At 40.6% G+C, this 13,797-nt stretch overlaps 2 protein-coding genes across 6 annotated transcripts in view; both read left to right on the top strand.

Annotated features, from left to right (window-relative positions):
* LOC149155464 (zinc finger (C3HC4-type RING finger) family protein) overlaps positions 1-13,797 on the top strand; it is a 276,009-nt gene that overhangs the window by 56,479 nt on the left and 205,733 nt on the right. The gene's annotated exons all lie outside the window — the stretch shown is intronic.
* Positions 2,309-3,379, top strand: LOC149155466 (uncharacterized). The gene is made up of 3 exons (XM_089439427.1): positions 2,309-2,645; positions 2,750-3,112; positions 3,373-3,379. The coding sequence occupies exons 1-3, from the start codon at positions 2,389-2,391 to the stop codon at positions 3,377-3,379; spliced, it is 627 nt and encodes a 208-aa protein (XP_089295553.1). The 5' UTR covers positions 2,309-2,388.

Here is a 13,797-nt window from a genome sequence, read left to right as displayed (position 1 = left end):
GGGTTTTCGCCTTCCGGTTTGCCGCGTTTGCTTTCCCGCATCGGTGAACCGTGACTTGTTTAACAGTTTAACGCTGCCGCCTTTATAACTGTTAACAGTGCCGCGTTTGTCATTGCAATTTGCAGCATTCGAAGTTCGAACACGATCGGACGAAGCCTTCGACTCGAAGCATATCCCTGTCTCTTCGACCGACGACATTGCTTCAGCCTTGGAAGCACAGTCTCTTCGACCGACGAAGCCCGCATTGGAAGCACAGTCTCTTCGACCGACCGGCGACGACATTGCTTGCATCTATTCGAGTCTCGAGTCTCGACAGTCGACTGTTGATAATAGATATACGTTAACCGACGGTTACAGTGTTGACAACTTGCAGGTCCCGTTAACTTTAAAGCCGGAGAGAATGGAAGCTTGCCGAGACTACAACTGAATCCAGATTCCATACTCTTGGTCAAAGGTAAGTGTACAGCTCCTTTTATTTCTCTGAGTCTCAGTTTACGTCTATTTCTAGTGAGTTTATTACTAGTTGAACCATTCGTTTTTTTTTAAATTACCACATCATATTTTGAGTAACCTGTACTGCGTCAAATGATTGGCAATATGCACTACATCATACTACATATAATATTATGGCAATAAATGTTAAGGAGAGGCAACTTTCAGGCCAATTGTTAGTTTCTAGTTTGTTCTCCTTTTATAAATCAGAATACTATCACTAGTCTCATCTCCTTCAGAAGTGCTACCTGCATCAAAATTATCATATTTCAAGAATGATGTGAAGATTAGCTCTCCATTTCAACAAGCTTCAGCAATCCAACGACAATCTTCAAGAAACTGTTGATATACTGTAGAATGCTAAAAATACAACCTCTATGACAGCTTGAAAACACCATCTCCAGAAGCTCTATGACTGATGTATGAAGCCAAGAATAATATATTCTGGTCTCCTGTAATGAGGCTCCTATGGCTAATGTTGCATCTTCGCATTTTCATTTTCAATATTTATGTATGTTGCAATATAAGCCTGCAATGTATATAGCTTACAAGAATCTTTCTTGATAAACAGTATATATTAGCACCTGCCACCAAGTCTGAGCTTGAAGCAGCTACAGATATGAGTGTTTTGTCCATCTGTCTTGAGACTCTTGAGTCTTGACTCTTCATTTACTTTTTTAAATTTCTAGCATATTTTAAATTTTTGGATGATTTTTAAATTTGATTTTTTCTTGTCTTTCACAGGACTCATCTTAACAGAAACTACAAATTAAACACAAGTTCAAAGCAACAACAATGCCGAGAGAGAAGGACTTTGCTTGGGCTTATTGTGACAAGATTCCTGGAAAAGCCTTGCTCCTTTGTACATTTTGCAAAAAGGAATGCAGTGGAGGCATTTATAGATTCAAGTTCCACCTTGCAAAAATACCTGGCCATGATATAGGTATTTGCACCAAGGTTGACGAGAATGTCCAACACCAAGCAGCCTTGGCCCTTGAAATGTTAGAGCAACATAATGCTAAGAAAGCAAAGCAAACTGCTGAAATAGGAAATGTTGGAGTTGATACTTTTTCTGTCACTAGCCCCATGTCACCTCAATCTGTTGAATCCTCAATGCCGTTCCCAAGTTTTCCACACATGCCTCAAAGCCATGCCAGTCCTTCAACTCCTTCCTTGAACACTGGAGGTGGAAACATAAACGCCTTTTTTGCTCCCCGCACAAAACCCGGTTCCCAACCTACCTTGGATGGCACTGGTTGGAAAAAAAATATCCATATTCAGGCAAGGAAGGCCATTGCTAACTTTTGGTTCTATTCTGACATACCTTTCCACTGTGCCAGAAGTCCTTATTGGCAAGCTATGATTGATGCAATTGCTAATGCAGGTCCAGGGTTCAAAGCCCCTACATCAGAGAGCCTTAGGACAGATATGTTGTTAGAGAGTGTTGAAGATGTCATGCTTCTGCTAGCTGAGTTTCGTTCATCATGGGTAGAAACAGGGTGCACCATCATGAGTGATGGATGGACAGATCAGAGGAATAGAACTTTAATAAATTTCCTTGTATCTTGTCCCGCAGGCACAATGTTTCTCAAGTCAGTGGATGCTTCAGATAAGGTTAAGAGTGCCCAACTTATCTGTGAAAAGATGGAGGAAGTTGTTCAAGAAGTGGGAGAAGAAAATGTTGTACAAATTGTCACCGATAATGCAACGAATTATATGGCTGCTGGTAGACTTTTTGAGATGAGGCACCCCACTATTTTTTGGACCTCTTGCGTTGCCCATTGCATAGATTTAATGCTTGAGGACATTGGTAAGCTTCATTGGATACATGAGGTTGTGGAGAAGGCAAAATCCATAACCAAATACCTATACAACCACACTATTGTCCTAAACACTATGAGAATATACACTGAAGGTAAAGAAATTGTTCGACCTGCAGTGACTAGATTTGCAACAAATTTCATATCTTTGCAATCTGTGGTTGAGCAAAAGATAAATCTGAAGAGGATGTTCTTGGGACCTGAGTGGATGGGATCTAAACATTCCAAGACCCCTGAAGGCATCGAAATTGCTGCACTTGTGTTTAATGATGGCTTCTGGAAAGATGCTGAAGAGATTATTGCTGTGACGGAGTCCCTTGTTAGAGTTCTCAGGTACTTTTAGTCTTTTAACTTTTTCATTTTTTAAATTTCATTTCAAGCTTCTTTTTATTTACAATGTTTCATATTTCTTTAAATTTGAATGCTTGAACTTTCAGGATGGTTGATGGTGACAAACCCGCTATGGGTTACATTTATGAGGCGATGGATCTCGCAAAGGAGGCCATCAAAAGAAGATATGGGGATGATGAGACAAAGTATATGCCTCTTTGGGACATTATAGATGCACGTTGGGATAGGAAATTGCATTCCCCCTTACATGCTGCTGGGTACTTCTTAAACCCACAATATTTTTATGATAAGAGAAAATTTAATGAGGATGGGGAGGTTGGCAGAGGACTTATGACATGCTTGGAAAGGTGCTTCCCTGATCCAGAACAACAAAGTCGTGTCTTTTCCCAACTACAAGATTATAGGACACCATCTAAATTGTTTGCCTATACCAGTGCTATAAGACAAAGGTCAAAGATTTTGCTAGGTACCCAGCTTGAAGGCTTCATCAATTCATTAAATTTGTTTAAACTTTATTTTGTATGTTAAATGTTTTATTAAATTTTATTTTCTTTTTAAGTTTTTACTATTTACTAATTTGGTACTTCTAGTCTTCTACTCACAAACCCTTACCACTTGCTAGGTCTTTGGTGGCAAAACTTTGGTAGTGATACGCCAGATTTGAAGAGATTTGCCATTCGAATCTTAAACCAAGCATGCAGTGCTTCAGGTTGTGAACGCAACTGGAGCATGTTTGAGAAAATACATTCTAAGAAGCGCAACCGATTGACACAAAAGCGCTTGAATGACCTTGTATTTGTCCATTACAATCTACGACTTCGCAACAAACAAATACAAGGTGAGATTCGAGAGCTTGAATTTGAAGGTTTCATAATCTAGTTCGTACTTTAAAAGTTTAAACTTTAAAGTTCAAACTTCAAAGTGAAATTTTAATTCACATTTCAATGTCTCATGATAATGACAGGTATTGATCATTCACCAATTGACCTTGAAGAGTTAGATTTGCAAGCTACAAATGCGGCAGAATGGGTTCAATTAGATGAGCCTCCTCTTTTCAGCCTTCATGACTTGGAGAACTTTGAGAGTCAAGCAAGCGAAGGAGCGGGAGGAATTGCTTCTAGTTCTCACTCTTAAGAGTCTTAGACTCTTAGTTGCTGATTTTTTTCTGATTAGTATGCAGTTTTTTACTTTTTTGTAAACTTTTAGAAGCATATGCTTCTAAGGACTCAAAACTCAGTGCTTTGGATCATGTGTGGACTCATAACATATATGAGATACTTATTTATTCATGATATTTTGGACATCTATTGATATTATGCATTGTTTGGACATACCTTTACCCAATATTAATGAAAAATGGTTTTTTTAATTCAATATATGTGTATATTTTTATTTAATGAATTTGCCGATTTTTTCCCGATTTTTTCCCGATCCGATTAAAACTCTTCGCTCTTTTGCCTCGCCGATTTATTGCCGATTCCGAGTCTGGTAACATTGTTTGTAACAACTTCGATCATGAAGATTCTGAATGCAGGAGCAGGTTTCGGCAGACAACTCAGAAGGAGCAAGCCTCAAGTGTCAAAACATGGAGAATGAAGGAACTACAACCAGAGAGATGTGGTATAGCTTTATATGCAGAAGGGCAAGAAAATCAATGGTACATTGACAGTGGCTGTTCGAAACACATGACGGGTGACAAGGAAAAACTCCAGTCATATAGTGCCTTAGAGAAGGAGAAGAAGGTCTCTTTTGGAAATGACACCCCTGCGCTCATAAAATGTAAAGGTTCTGTTCAGTTGAAAGAAAAGGTCAAAGCTAGAAATGTTATGTATGTTGATGGGTTAAAGCATAATTTGTTGAGTGTCAGTCAGATGTGTGATCAAGGAACAAAGGTAATATTTCGATCAAATGGATGTAGTGTTCGCGATCTGGATACAGGAAAAACAGTGATCAAAGGCATAAGGACTCCAAATAATTTATACATATTCATAGAAGGACAACATCAATGCTATCTAAGCAAGAACGATGAACACTGGTTATGGCACAGAAGACTGGGGCATCTTAGCTTCTCACAGATAAGGAAAGCTTGTAAATACCAGGCAGGTCGTGGTCTTCCAGACATCAGAATTCCAGACAATACAATTTGCAAATCGTGTCAGTTTGGTAAGCAAACCAGAACTAACTTCCCTGAGAAGGAAGGATCAGCTAGCAGGCCACTTGAACTTGTCCATACTGATGTATGTGGCCCATCTAGGAAAATGTCACCTCGAGGAGAAGAATATTTCATATTATTCATTGATGACATTTCCAGGATGTGTTGGATAGGACTTATGAAGCACAAAGACGAAGCCTTTGAAAAGTTCAAATCATTCAAAGCCTTGGTGGAGAACGAATCAGATCACAAAATCAAATGCCTAAGGTCTGATAGAGGTGGGGAGTTTACCTCGAATGAATTTTTTGACTTTTGTGAAGAACATGGAATAAGAAGGGAATTCTCTACAACTAGGACTCCACAGCAAAATGGAGTGGTGGAAAGGATGAACAGAACGGTTCAACAAATGGCTCGAGCTATGCTTGATGAGTCTGGAACTCCCGCAACCTTCTGGGGTGAAGCCGCATTTGCTGCAGTTGTTATTCTCAACAAGACAAATATTCGGGTGAACAGAACTCAAACTCCTCATGAGCTCTGGTATGGTGAGACTCCTTCAGTAAAACATTTCAAAATTTTTGGAAGCGAATGCTATATTAAAAATAATGATGAAAATCTTGGCAAGTTTGAACCTAGAGCAGATGAAGGCATTCTCCTTGGTTATTCTCCTCACAGCAAAGCTTACAAATGTTACAATAAAAGGCTTGGAAGAATTGTCGACAGCATTGATGTAGTGGTGGATGAAAAAGAAAACACTCCCAGGCAGGTAAGATCTGAAGACTTCGAAGATGATGAGGACTATCCATCAACATCAAATCAGATTCATAATGAAGAAGAAACCCATGAGGCACCAGAGGAATAGATAAGGATAGAAGAAAAGACTCCATTCAGGTATGTTCAAAAGAATCATCCAGAATCTCAAATTTTGAGGCAAAAGGAGGCAGGCATACAAACAAGAAGAACAATTGCAGAAGCTTCAAGCTATTTGGCATTACTTTCCTCCACTGAACCACAAAATGTAAGAGAGGCATGCAAAGATGAATGCTGGGTCAAGGCAATGGATGAAGAACTTGAACAGATTGAAAGGAATAACACTTGGGAATTGGTTCCTATAACAAAAGATAAGAATGTCATAAGGACAAAGTGGATTTTCAAAAATAAACTAAATGAAAATGGTGATGTGGTTAGAAACAAGGCAAGACTTGTTTGTAAAGGATATGCGCAACAAGAGGGCATAGACTTTGAAGAAACCTTTGCACCAGTTGCTAGACTTGAGGCTATAAGAATGTTTCTTGCTCTCTCTAGCTTTCAAAAGTTCAAAGTATTTCAGATGGACGTAAAATCTGCCTTTCTGAATGGAGACTTGAATGAAGAAGTGTACATTGAACAACCAGATGGGTTCATCCTTGGAAATGATCCAAATCTTGTATGCAGGCTCAAAAAGGCTCTCTATGGTCTTAAACAGGCTCCTAGGGCATGGTATTATCGGTTGGATAAATATCTTCATCAACAAGGTTTTATAAAAGGATCAACTGACAGCAATCTATATATAAAGGTTGATAATGAAAAGTTGCTAATACTTGTTGTGTATGTAGATGATATCATCTTTGGTAGCAATGAAGAAGACATGAGTCAAAAGTTTGCCTTGGTGATGCAAAAGGAGTTTGAAATGTCCATGCTTGGTGAGCTCACATATTTCCTTGGTTTGCAAGTCCAACAAAACAAAGATGGTATTTTTCTATCACAAACCAAGTATCTCAAGCAGATCTTGAAGAAATATGGGATGGAGGATTCGAAACCAGTATGTACCCCTATGGTGACAGGATGCAGCCTCAGCGCAAATGATGAGTCGGCAGCAGTACATCAACCAACCTATAGATCCATGATTGGAAGTCTGCTTTATTTGACAGGTACCCGACCAGACATCATGCATGCAGTGGGAATTGTTGGAAGATTTCAGGCAAATCCAAAGGAAACTCATCTTCAGGCAGTTAAGAGAATCTTCAAGTACCTTCAAGGAACTCAAAACTATGGCTTATGGTATCTTAGAGATACAGATCCCACACTTCATGCTTATACAGATGCAGATTGGGTTGGAAGCATGGATGACAGGAAAAGCCCTAGTGGTTGTGCATTCTTCATGGGTCCTAGATTAGTATCTTGGTTCAGCAAGAAACAAAGCTCTATTGCATTATCTACAGCTGAAGCAGAATATGTAGCTGCTGCATCTTGCTGCACACAACTCCTTTGGATGATGCAAACATTGCAAGACATGCAAATCACTTGTACTCCACCTATCTCCATCTTCTGTGATAATACAAGTGCAATCAGTATTTCAAAGAATCCTGTCATGCATTCAAAGACCAAGCACATTCCAATCAAGTATCATTTTCTTCGGGAACAAGTGCTTGAACAAAAGGTCAAGTTGGAGTATGTTCCCTCTAAGGAACAAGTTGCAGATATACTCACCAAACCGCTGCCCAGGGAGACCTTTGAATACCTCATGCAAAAGCTAGGGGTAGTTGATGCATCATCTTGCTGTTGAATCTTGTCTGTTTCAGAGATTGTTGGTTGTACGCGAGTTTCATATGAGGTATACGCGTACATTCGCTGGTTTATGGATTGGTCGAAGAACGAATGGCACAGGTTCAGGGGGAGCATATATTCTTCTAATAATGCATTGTTGGCATTATTGTAGATCAATGTTACTTGGGAGCGGGAGCGGAAGCGGGAGCGGGAGCGACCATTTTCAGAAGCTTCCGGTTTGGGAGCGAATCCCGGAGCGATTTTTTAAAAATATATATATTTTTTATATTTTTTAATTTTTGATACATATATGTCAACAAAAACATGTAGAATGATGAATTAGATATAAAAAACATAAAAAAACATAGATTGAACCATATAACAACAATCATCTAGAACTTTAGAAGTTATAATCTTCATCAACCACGTCCGCAAGTTAGTAACATAGTAACATACAACATATTGAGTCTCATGATTCATCAATCTTAAAGTTTCAAGCTTTCAAAATTCAATATATAACATTTATCATCATTGATCACCAAAGTTGTACTTGTAAGCTAAGTGTAACCATTACAACAAATAATATCTAACATGAAATGAAATGTTATAAAATGAAATGAAATGAAACAACTTTCAACTTTCATGAAGCATCATATTCATAATTCATTACTAATGAGTTATAATTGCCAACATCAAACTTAAATTGTCATATATTGTTTAAAAAAATATCATAATAAATATGAAAGAGTCAATAGTTATAAAAGCTACTAGAAACTAGAAAAGAGAAGTAAATCTATTATCTATTTCCTATGCTTGGGCCTCTTGCCACCACGAGAAATGTCTAATTTTTTAGTCTTGTTGCAAAATCAGGATCTTTGTCATTAGTATCACCCTCCAAGCATTAATATCCAGAGGTATCTTTGTCATTACCTTTGTATCTGTATAGGGATCTTTGTCATTAATATCACCCTCTAAGCATTAACATAAGATAGAAAAAGCATAGCATGTCAAGTCAAGATTTTGTTTGAGTGATGCGTACATTTTTAGAAGGGTCATGATAGAGGAGTTCGACAACCAATGTCACTAACATCAAGGTACATAGAGGGATTGGTACTCTTGATTAAATATGAGTTCCATACCCTAATACATGACAAAATTCAATGGAAACATTGCAATCCCCCAATCCTGAAATCCTGAAAAATTGATAAGTCTGCTGGATTTTGAATGAAATCTAAAATTCTACTTTCTCCATATGAAATCCAATGAGGACGAAACCACTCTCAAACATCCTGAGTCATTTCATGGTAATGTTAAAAATTTAAGTAAAAGGATGAAAATGAAAATTAAAGAAAATGTCACTTTTACTTTAAGAATTTAACATTACCATGAATAGCATATCAATACTAGGGCCTAGACTTGATCATTAAGTTGCCCCACTCAAAAACTATTTGTTTCTTTCAAAAAAAATTGCATTTCGAACATTAATACAAAAAAAATAATGCAAAAAAGGCAAAACGCTCCCGAAAAGGCTCCCGAAAAGGCAGGGAGCGATTTTTTTTTTAGGGAGCGCGCTCCCGAAATCTCTCCCTTTTCGAGAGCGATTTCGGGAGCGCGCTCCCGACCCGCTCCCGAGTCGCTCCCGCCCGGAGCGCGGATCGGGAGCGGGAGCGAGGGGGGGGGCGCTCCCCCGCAACACTGTTGTAGATCTTGGAGGAGCATGTACAGAAGGAGTACATGGATGCTGATCTAATATTGCTGCTAATGTTTTGTCTCTATGTCTTATACTTCTTTTGTCAAGGTCATGTAACGGCCTATGTCCGGGATGAATGATGTAATGTACTTGGTTGTCATATGTAAATTTCTGATGTAACCCCACTTGGTTGGGAGGATGATCCCCACTTGGTTGGGTGATGAATGTATGTATAGAATCTTTTGGTGATAGGAAGGTCATTTGGTGTATGGTGGTTTATGGTTCTTCTTGAAGAGAATTTCTTTTGCAGATCTGGTCTACAGTCAGGGGGAGCACTATCAGCACAGCATGATCTTAGGGGGAGCATAACCCTTTGCCCTTGATGACAAAGGGGGAGAATGACTTTGAGGATCTTGGGGTTGCCATCAAGTCCAAAGGGGGAGATTGTTGGCATTATGACTTAGGTTTGGTGCTATGGCACAGGTGTTGTCCTTGATGGCAACTCACTCAAGTGGCAAATCTTTGTTTAGGCTCTCAAAATAATAGAAAATGTGATACCTGCAGGTGAGCCTAACAAAAGCTGCGGACCCGCAGGTGCCCTGAACAAGAAGTGCGGGCATACCCGCAGGTTCTCCGAACAAAAGGTGCGGATGTCAAATTCACTCACTTTCATGCAGAGAAGCGCGCACACGTGGGAATTTTTATGACTGGTCCATGGTATCTAGTCCGACATGTGTGATCCTATGGTTTTGGTCCGTGGTATTGCATCTAAAATATTGAACCCCGGTTTTTGGGTCCCTTGTATTGGCTTTCTATGGTTTTGATCCATGGTTTGAGTAAGGGCTTGCCTATAAAAAGGAAAGGAGATCAATTGGCTAAGCACTTTTTATATGTTGAATATCTTAAGAGGAACAAGATCTGAAATAATTATAATCGGTTGGTGAGTTAGAGTTGAACCTGAGCATGAGAAGACAGATCAACTGAGGGGTCGTGATCTCTTTGGCGCATGATCAGATTTGTGGATCTGACAGTCTGTGGCACATTGGAGGATTGATAATTTGGCTCTATTCGGAGGTCCGCAGGCGATCCACAACGCAGGTGTGGTGGTACGCAGCTCAGCGACAAGAGCAGGTGCGGAGGTACGCAGTCCAGTAGAAGGCGCAGGTGTGGAGGTGCGCAGTCCAGAAGAAGCCGCAGGTGTGGAGGTACGCAGTCCAGTAGAAGGCGCAGGTGTGGAGGTGCGCAGTCCAGAAGAAGCCGCAGGTGCGGAGGTACGCAGACCAGCAGAAGCCACAGGTGCGGAGGTGCGTAGTTCAGCAGAAGCCGCAGGTGTGGAGGTGTGCAGTCTAGCAGACGGATCACGTGCGGAGATCCGTAGTCCAGTGAATGGAGTAGGTGCGCAGTTCAACAGACGGATCAGGTGCGTAGGTATGCTGTCTAGTAAACAGAGTAGGTGCGGAGCTACGCAGGGTAGATAAAGAAGAACTGCGGATATTCGCAGGTTTCTATTGGTGAAGTTGCGGACTTTTCTTGAAATATTTGTTGGCTGCCTTTTGTCTATTGCTGCTGAATTATGGGTTTAGATTACTGGTATTGCTTGTCTGGTTACTGCATTCTGAGAGGCTCATTAGTTGATTGTAAAAGGAGATTGGTTGATTCACATGTACTTGATGATGATTTGATGTTCATGGATCCAGTCTGAAAATTAATGAAACGTGGTCCTTGGAAGAAAAGAAATAGGTCAGTACCTACGTACTAGTAGCTCAGCTAGTACAAGAGCTAAGGGGGTTGTAGCTCCCTTCCAGGAGAGACTGGAAAACGAGAGAGGGTTGTAGCTCTCTGTAGGCTGCAGCCTGCGTACTGGTAAAGGAATGCACCAGTACAGAATCATTGTAAAAGAAGTTTCTAATTGAAAGAAGATAGAGACACATTGCAGCAGGTGGTTTTCACCCACATTGGGTTTCCACCTTATATCTGGTGTTCTTTGGTGTGATTGTCTGTTTTTCTTGTTCCTGTTCATTATTATATGGTACTGACATTCAAATTAATGGTCAACATCTGAAGAATAATTTAAATTATAAATCTAGAGGGAATATTGAAAAGAATTTGATAATACTGATTCACCCCCCCTCTCAGTATTATTTCCAACATTAATTAACTTTAATTAACCAACTTCCCCAAGTTAAACTTAAGAATTAATTCAATTATTGGATAATTAATTTAATTAAGGTGTTTTAGAGCCATATCTCGTGAAACTATTTTTGGGTATTGGAGATCCTATGTTCCTTAGCCTCTTAGAACCATCTGAGACTAGAGCACTTGTCCGATGCTACCAAGAATCCATAAACTAACACTCCTTAGCAAGGAAGGTGTTCTCCACTATATGCATTTGTTCTCTAAAATAGACGAACTTAGCTCTCCCTAGAGATTTCGTGAGTATATCTGCAACCTGTTGCGCCGTGGGAACATGTTGTAGCTGGACTGCTCCATGCTGCATGCAATCTCTAATGAAATGGTATCGTATGTCTATATGCTTCAACCTATCATGAAACACTAGATTGTTAGAGAGTTTGATGCAACTCTGATTATCACAGTAAATACGGTCGCCTCCATCTTTTGACCGAATAGACTCACTAGCAGCTTCTAAAGCCAAATAGCTTTGTATGTGGCCATGTTAGCTGCCATATACTCTGCTTCTGCAGAGCTCAGTGCCACGAAATTTTGCTTCCTGTTGCACCAAGATACAACTCTTGATCCAACGCTGAAGCAACACCCAGATGTGCTTTTCGATCCACTGAACTGCCTGCCCAATCTGCATCCGTATAACCACATAACCTGACACCATCACCTCGAGTATACCTCAACCCATACTCGATTGTGCCGCGCAAATACCTCAGTATATGCCTCGTTGCTTTCTAGTGCACTCTCTTAGGTCCCACCATAAACTGACTGAGAGTGTTGACTGCGAAGCAGATATCTGGCCTAGTGTTGACTAGGTATATGAGGGAACTGATGAGATTCCTATACAAGGTTGGGTCAACGTCCTCGTCCTCTGATGCATTGATCTTCCTCTAGTTCGTAATCATAGGCGTAGACATAGGCCTATAGTTCTGCATCCTGAACCTCTTCAGAATCTCTGTAGTGTATCTCCCTTGACCAAGGAAGATCTCCCCGTCCCTCTGCCATACTTCCAAGCCTAAGAAGTAATGCATCAGTACCAGATCCTTCATGTCAAACTCTGTTGCCAGTTTCCTCTTGCAGTCCTCTATGAGCCCTGATGACCTAGTAAGAAAGAGGTCATCCACATATAAAACTAGGATGAGTGTCTCACCCTCTACCATCAAATAGTAAAGGTTGGGATCTACATCACTCTTGACAAATCCCATTTTATGCAAGTAGCTGTCAATCCGACCATACCACACCCTAGGAACCTTTTTGAGCCTGTATAGAACACTCTTCAGTCTGCACACATGTGCCTCTCTCATGTGTCTCGAAGCCCTCTAGCTATTCGATGTATACTGCCTCCTCTATCACCTAGTTCACGAAAGCTGTCTTGATGTCCATCTGGTGAATCTGCCATGGCATCTATGCTACTAGAGATATAACGAAACAAATGGAAGTATATTTGGCAACTGGGGAAAGGTCTCCTCATAATCTATGCCTTCCTTTTGCGCATACCCCTTTTCAATGAACCTAGCCTTGTACTTGTTTACGCTTCCATTTGCAACATACTTGATCTTATAGATCCATCGAGAGCCCACAATTGACCTATCCATAGGCCTCAACACTACCTCCCAAACATTTTTCATCATGATAGTGCTATACTCCTCCACCATGGCATCTACCTGTTGATTTTGGATAACATCGGATGTGCTCTAGCTTTGAAATTTAATGGAGGGGCTAGAACGCATGAGATCTCCAGAATCCATAAATCGTTTAGAGAAATTCCACCCGGATGAGGAGTTATTAAAATAATTAATATTTTTTAATGGGTGAGAATTTCTAAGAAAATGGGTGAGAAGGTTCTAAGTGACGACGATCAAGCCAATTCTAATCTAAGCCGTTGATTAGGGACTTAATCTCAGCCATTGATTCATCAACAGGACAAGTATAAGAGGAGGCTTGAGGGTTAGTTGGAGATACACCAAGAGATTAAAGAGTTCTATTTTTTTGGGGCGTGGTTTGTTGAGAAAGTCGAGCTAAGTGATTTGAGTTGCAGTGAGTGGCAGTTCGGCAAGGGAACTTTAGTCTGAGGTCGAAGAATACATAGAGAGAGGCAGAGCAACACTGGGAGAGACAGCGTAGTCCCAAAGAGGGTGACGCAGAGGCCGTAGGGGTTGACGTAGGTGACGCAAAAGCCGTAGGGGTTGACACAGGCCCTTAGAGGCAGTGCTGGGGAGATTCTGTGGGGCAGAGAGGGAGGAGTTCAACAAATTGACTTTCTTAATAAGGGAGACTCACTGTGGGGGTGAAATAGTTCCAGCGCAAAGCTTGGAGCAGCCATTACTGCCCAGCACTGGGAACAATCGGGTCATCTATGGGGTTTGATCATCCAGTTGTTGAATTTGCCGGAATATCTGTCTCCGAATAGAGGTACTTTTGCCAGGATTTTTCTCTGTTGGGTGAGCCATATCTGGCACCCTAGTTGTATTCAAGAATCTGCTTAATAATACAAACCCTCTATATGCTGCACCGGTTTTCCCGAATTGGGTTTTTTCGGGGACGATTGTCCAAAAATAACGGTGTCCCTTGTGTGATTGTCTCAGTGT

This window comes from Pinus tabuliformis, chromosome 9, assembly GCF_031772625.1.
Source record: "Pinus tabuliformis cultivar Carrire ecotype Pingquan chromosome 9, CPIR1, whole genome shotgun sequence".
In the NCBI taxonomy this organism is placed as follows: domain Eukaryota; kingdom Viridiplantae; phylum Streptophyta; class Pinopsida; order Pinales; family Pinaceae; genus Pinus; species Pinus tabuliformis.
The sequence above is the reverse complement of the archived record's forward strand: the minus strand, read 5'-3'. Positions and strand labels throughout refer to the sequence as shown.

Coding starts and splice junctions, on each gene's coding strand:
- LOC149155466 (XM_089439427.1), top strand. CDS start 2,389: ATGAGAATATACACTGAAGGTAAAGAAATTGTTCGACCTGCAGTGACT. Junction 2,646..2,749: donor TCCCTTGTTAGAGTTCTCAG/GTACTTTTAGTC, acceptor TTGAACTTTCAG/GATGGTTGATGGTGACAAAC.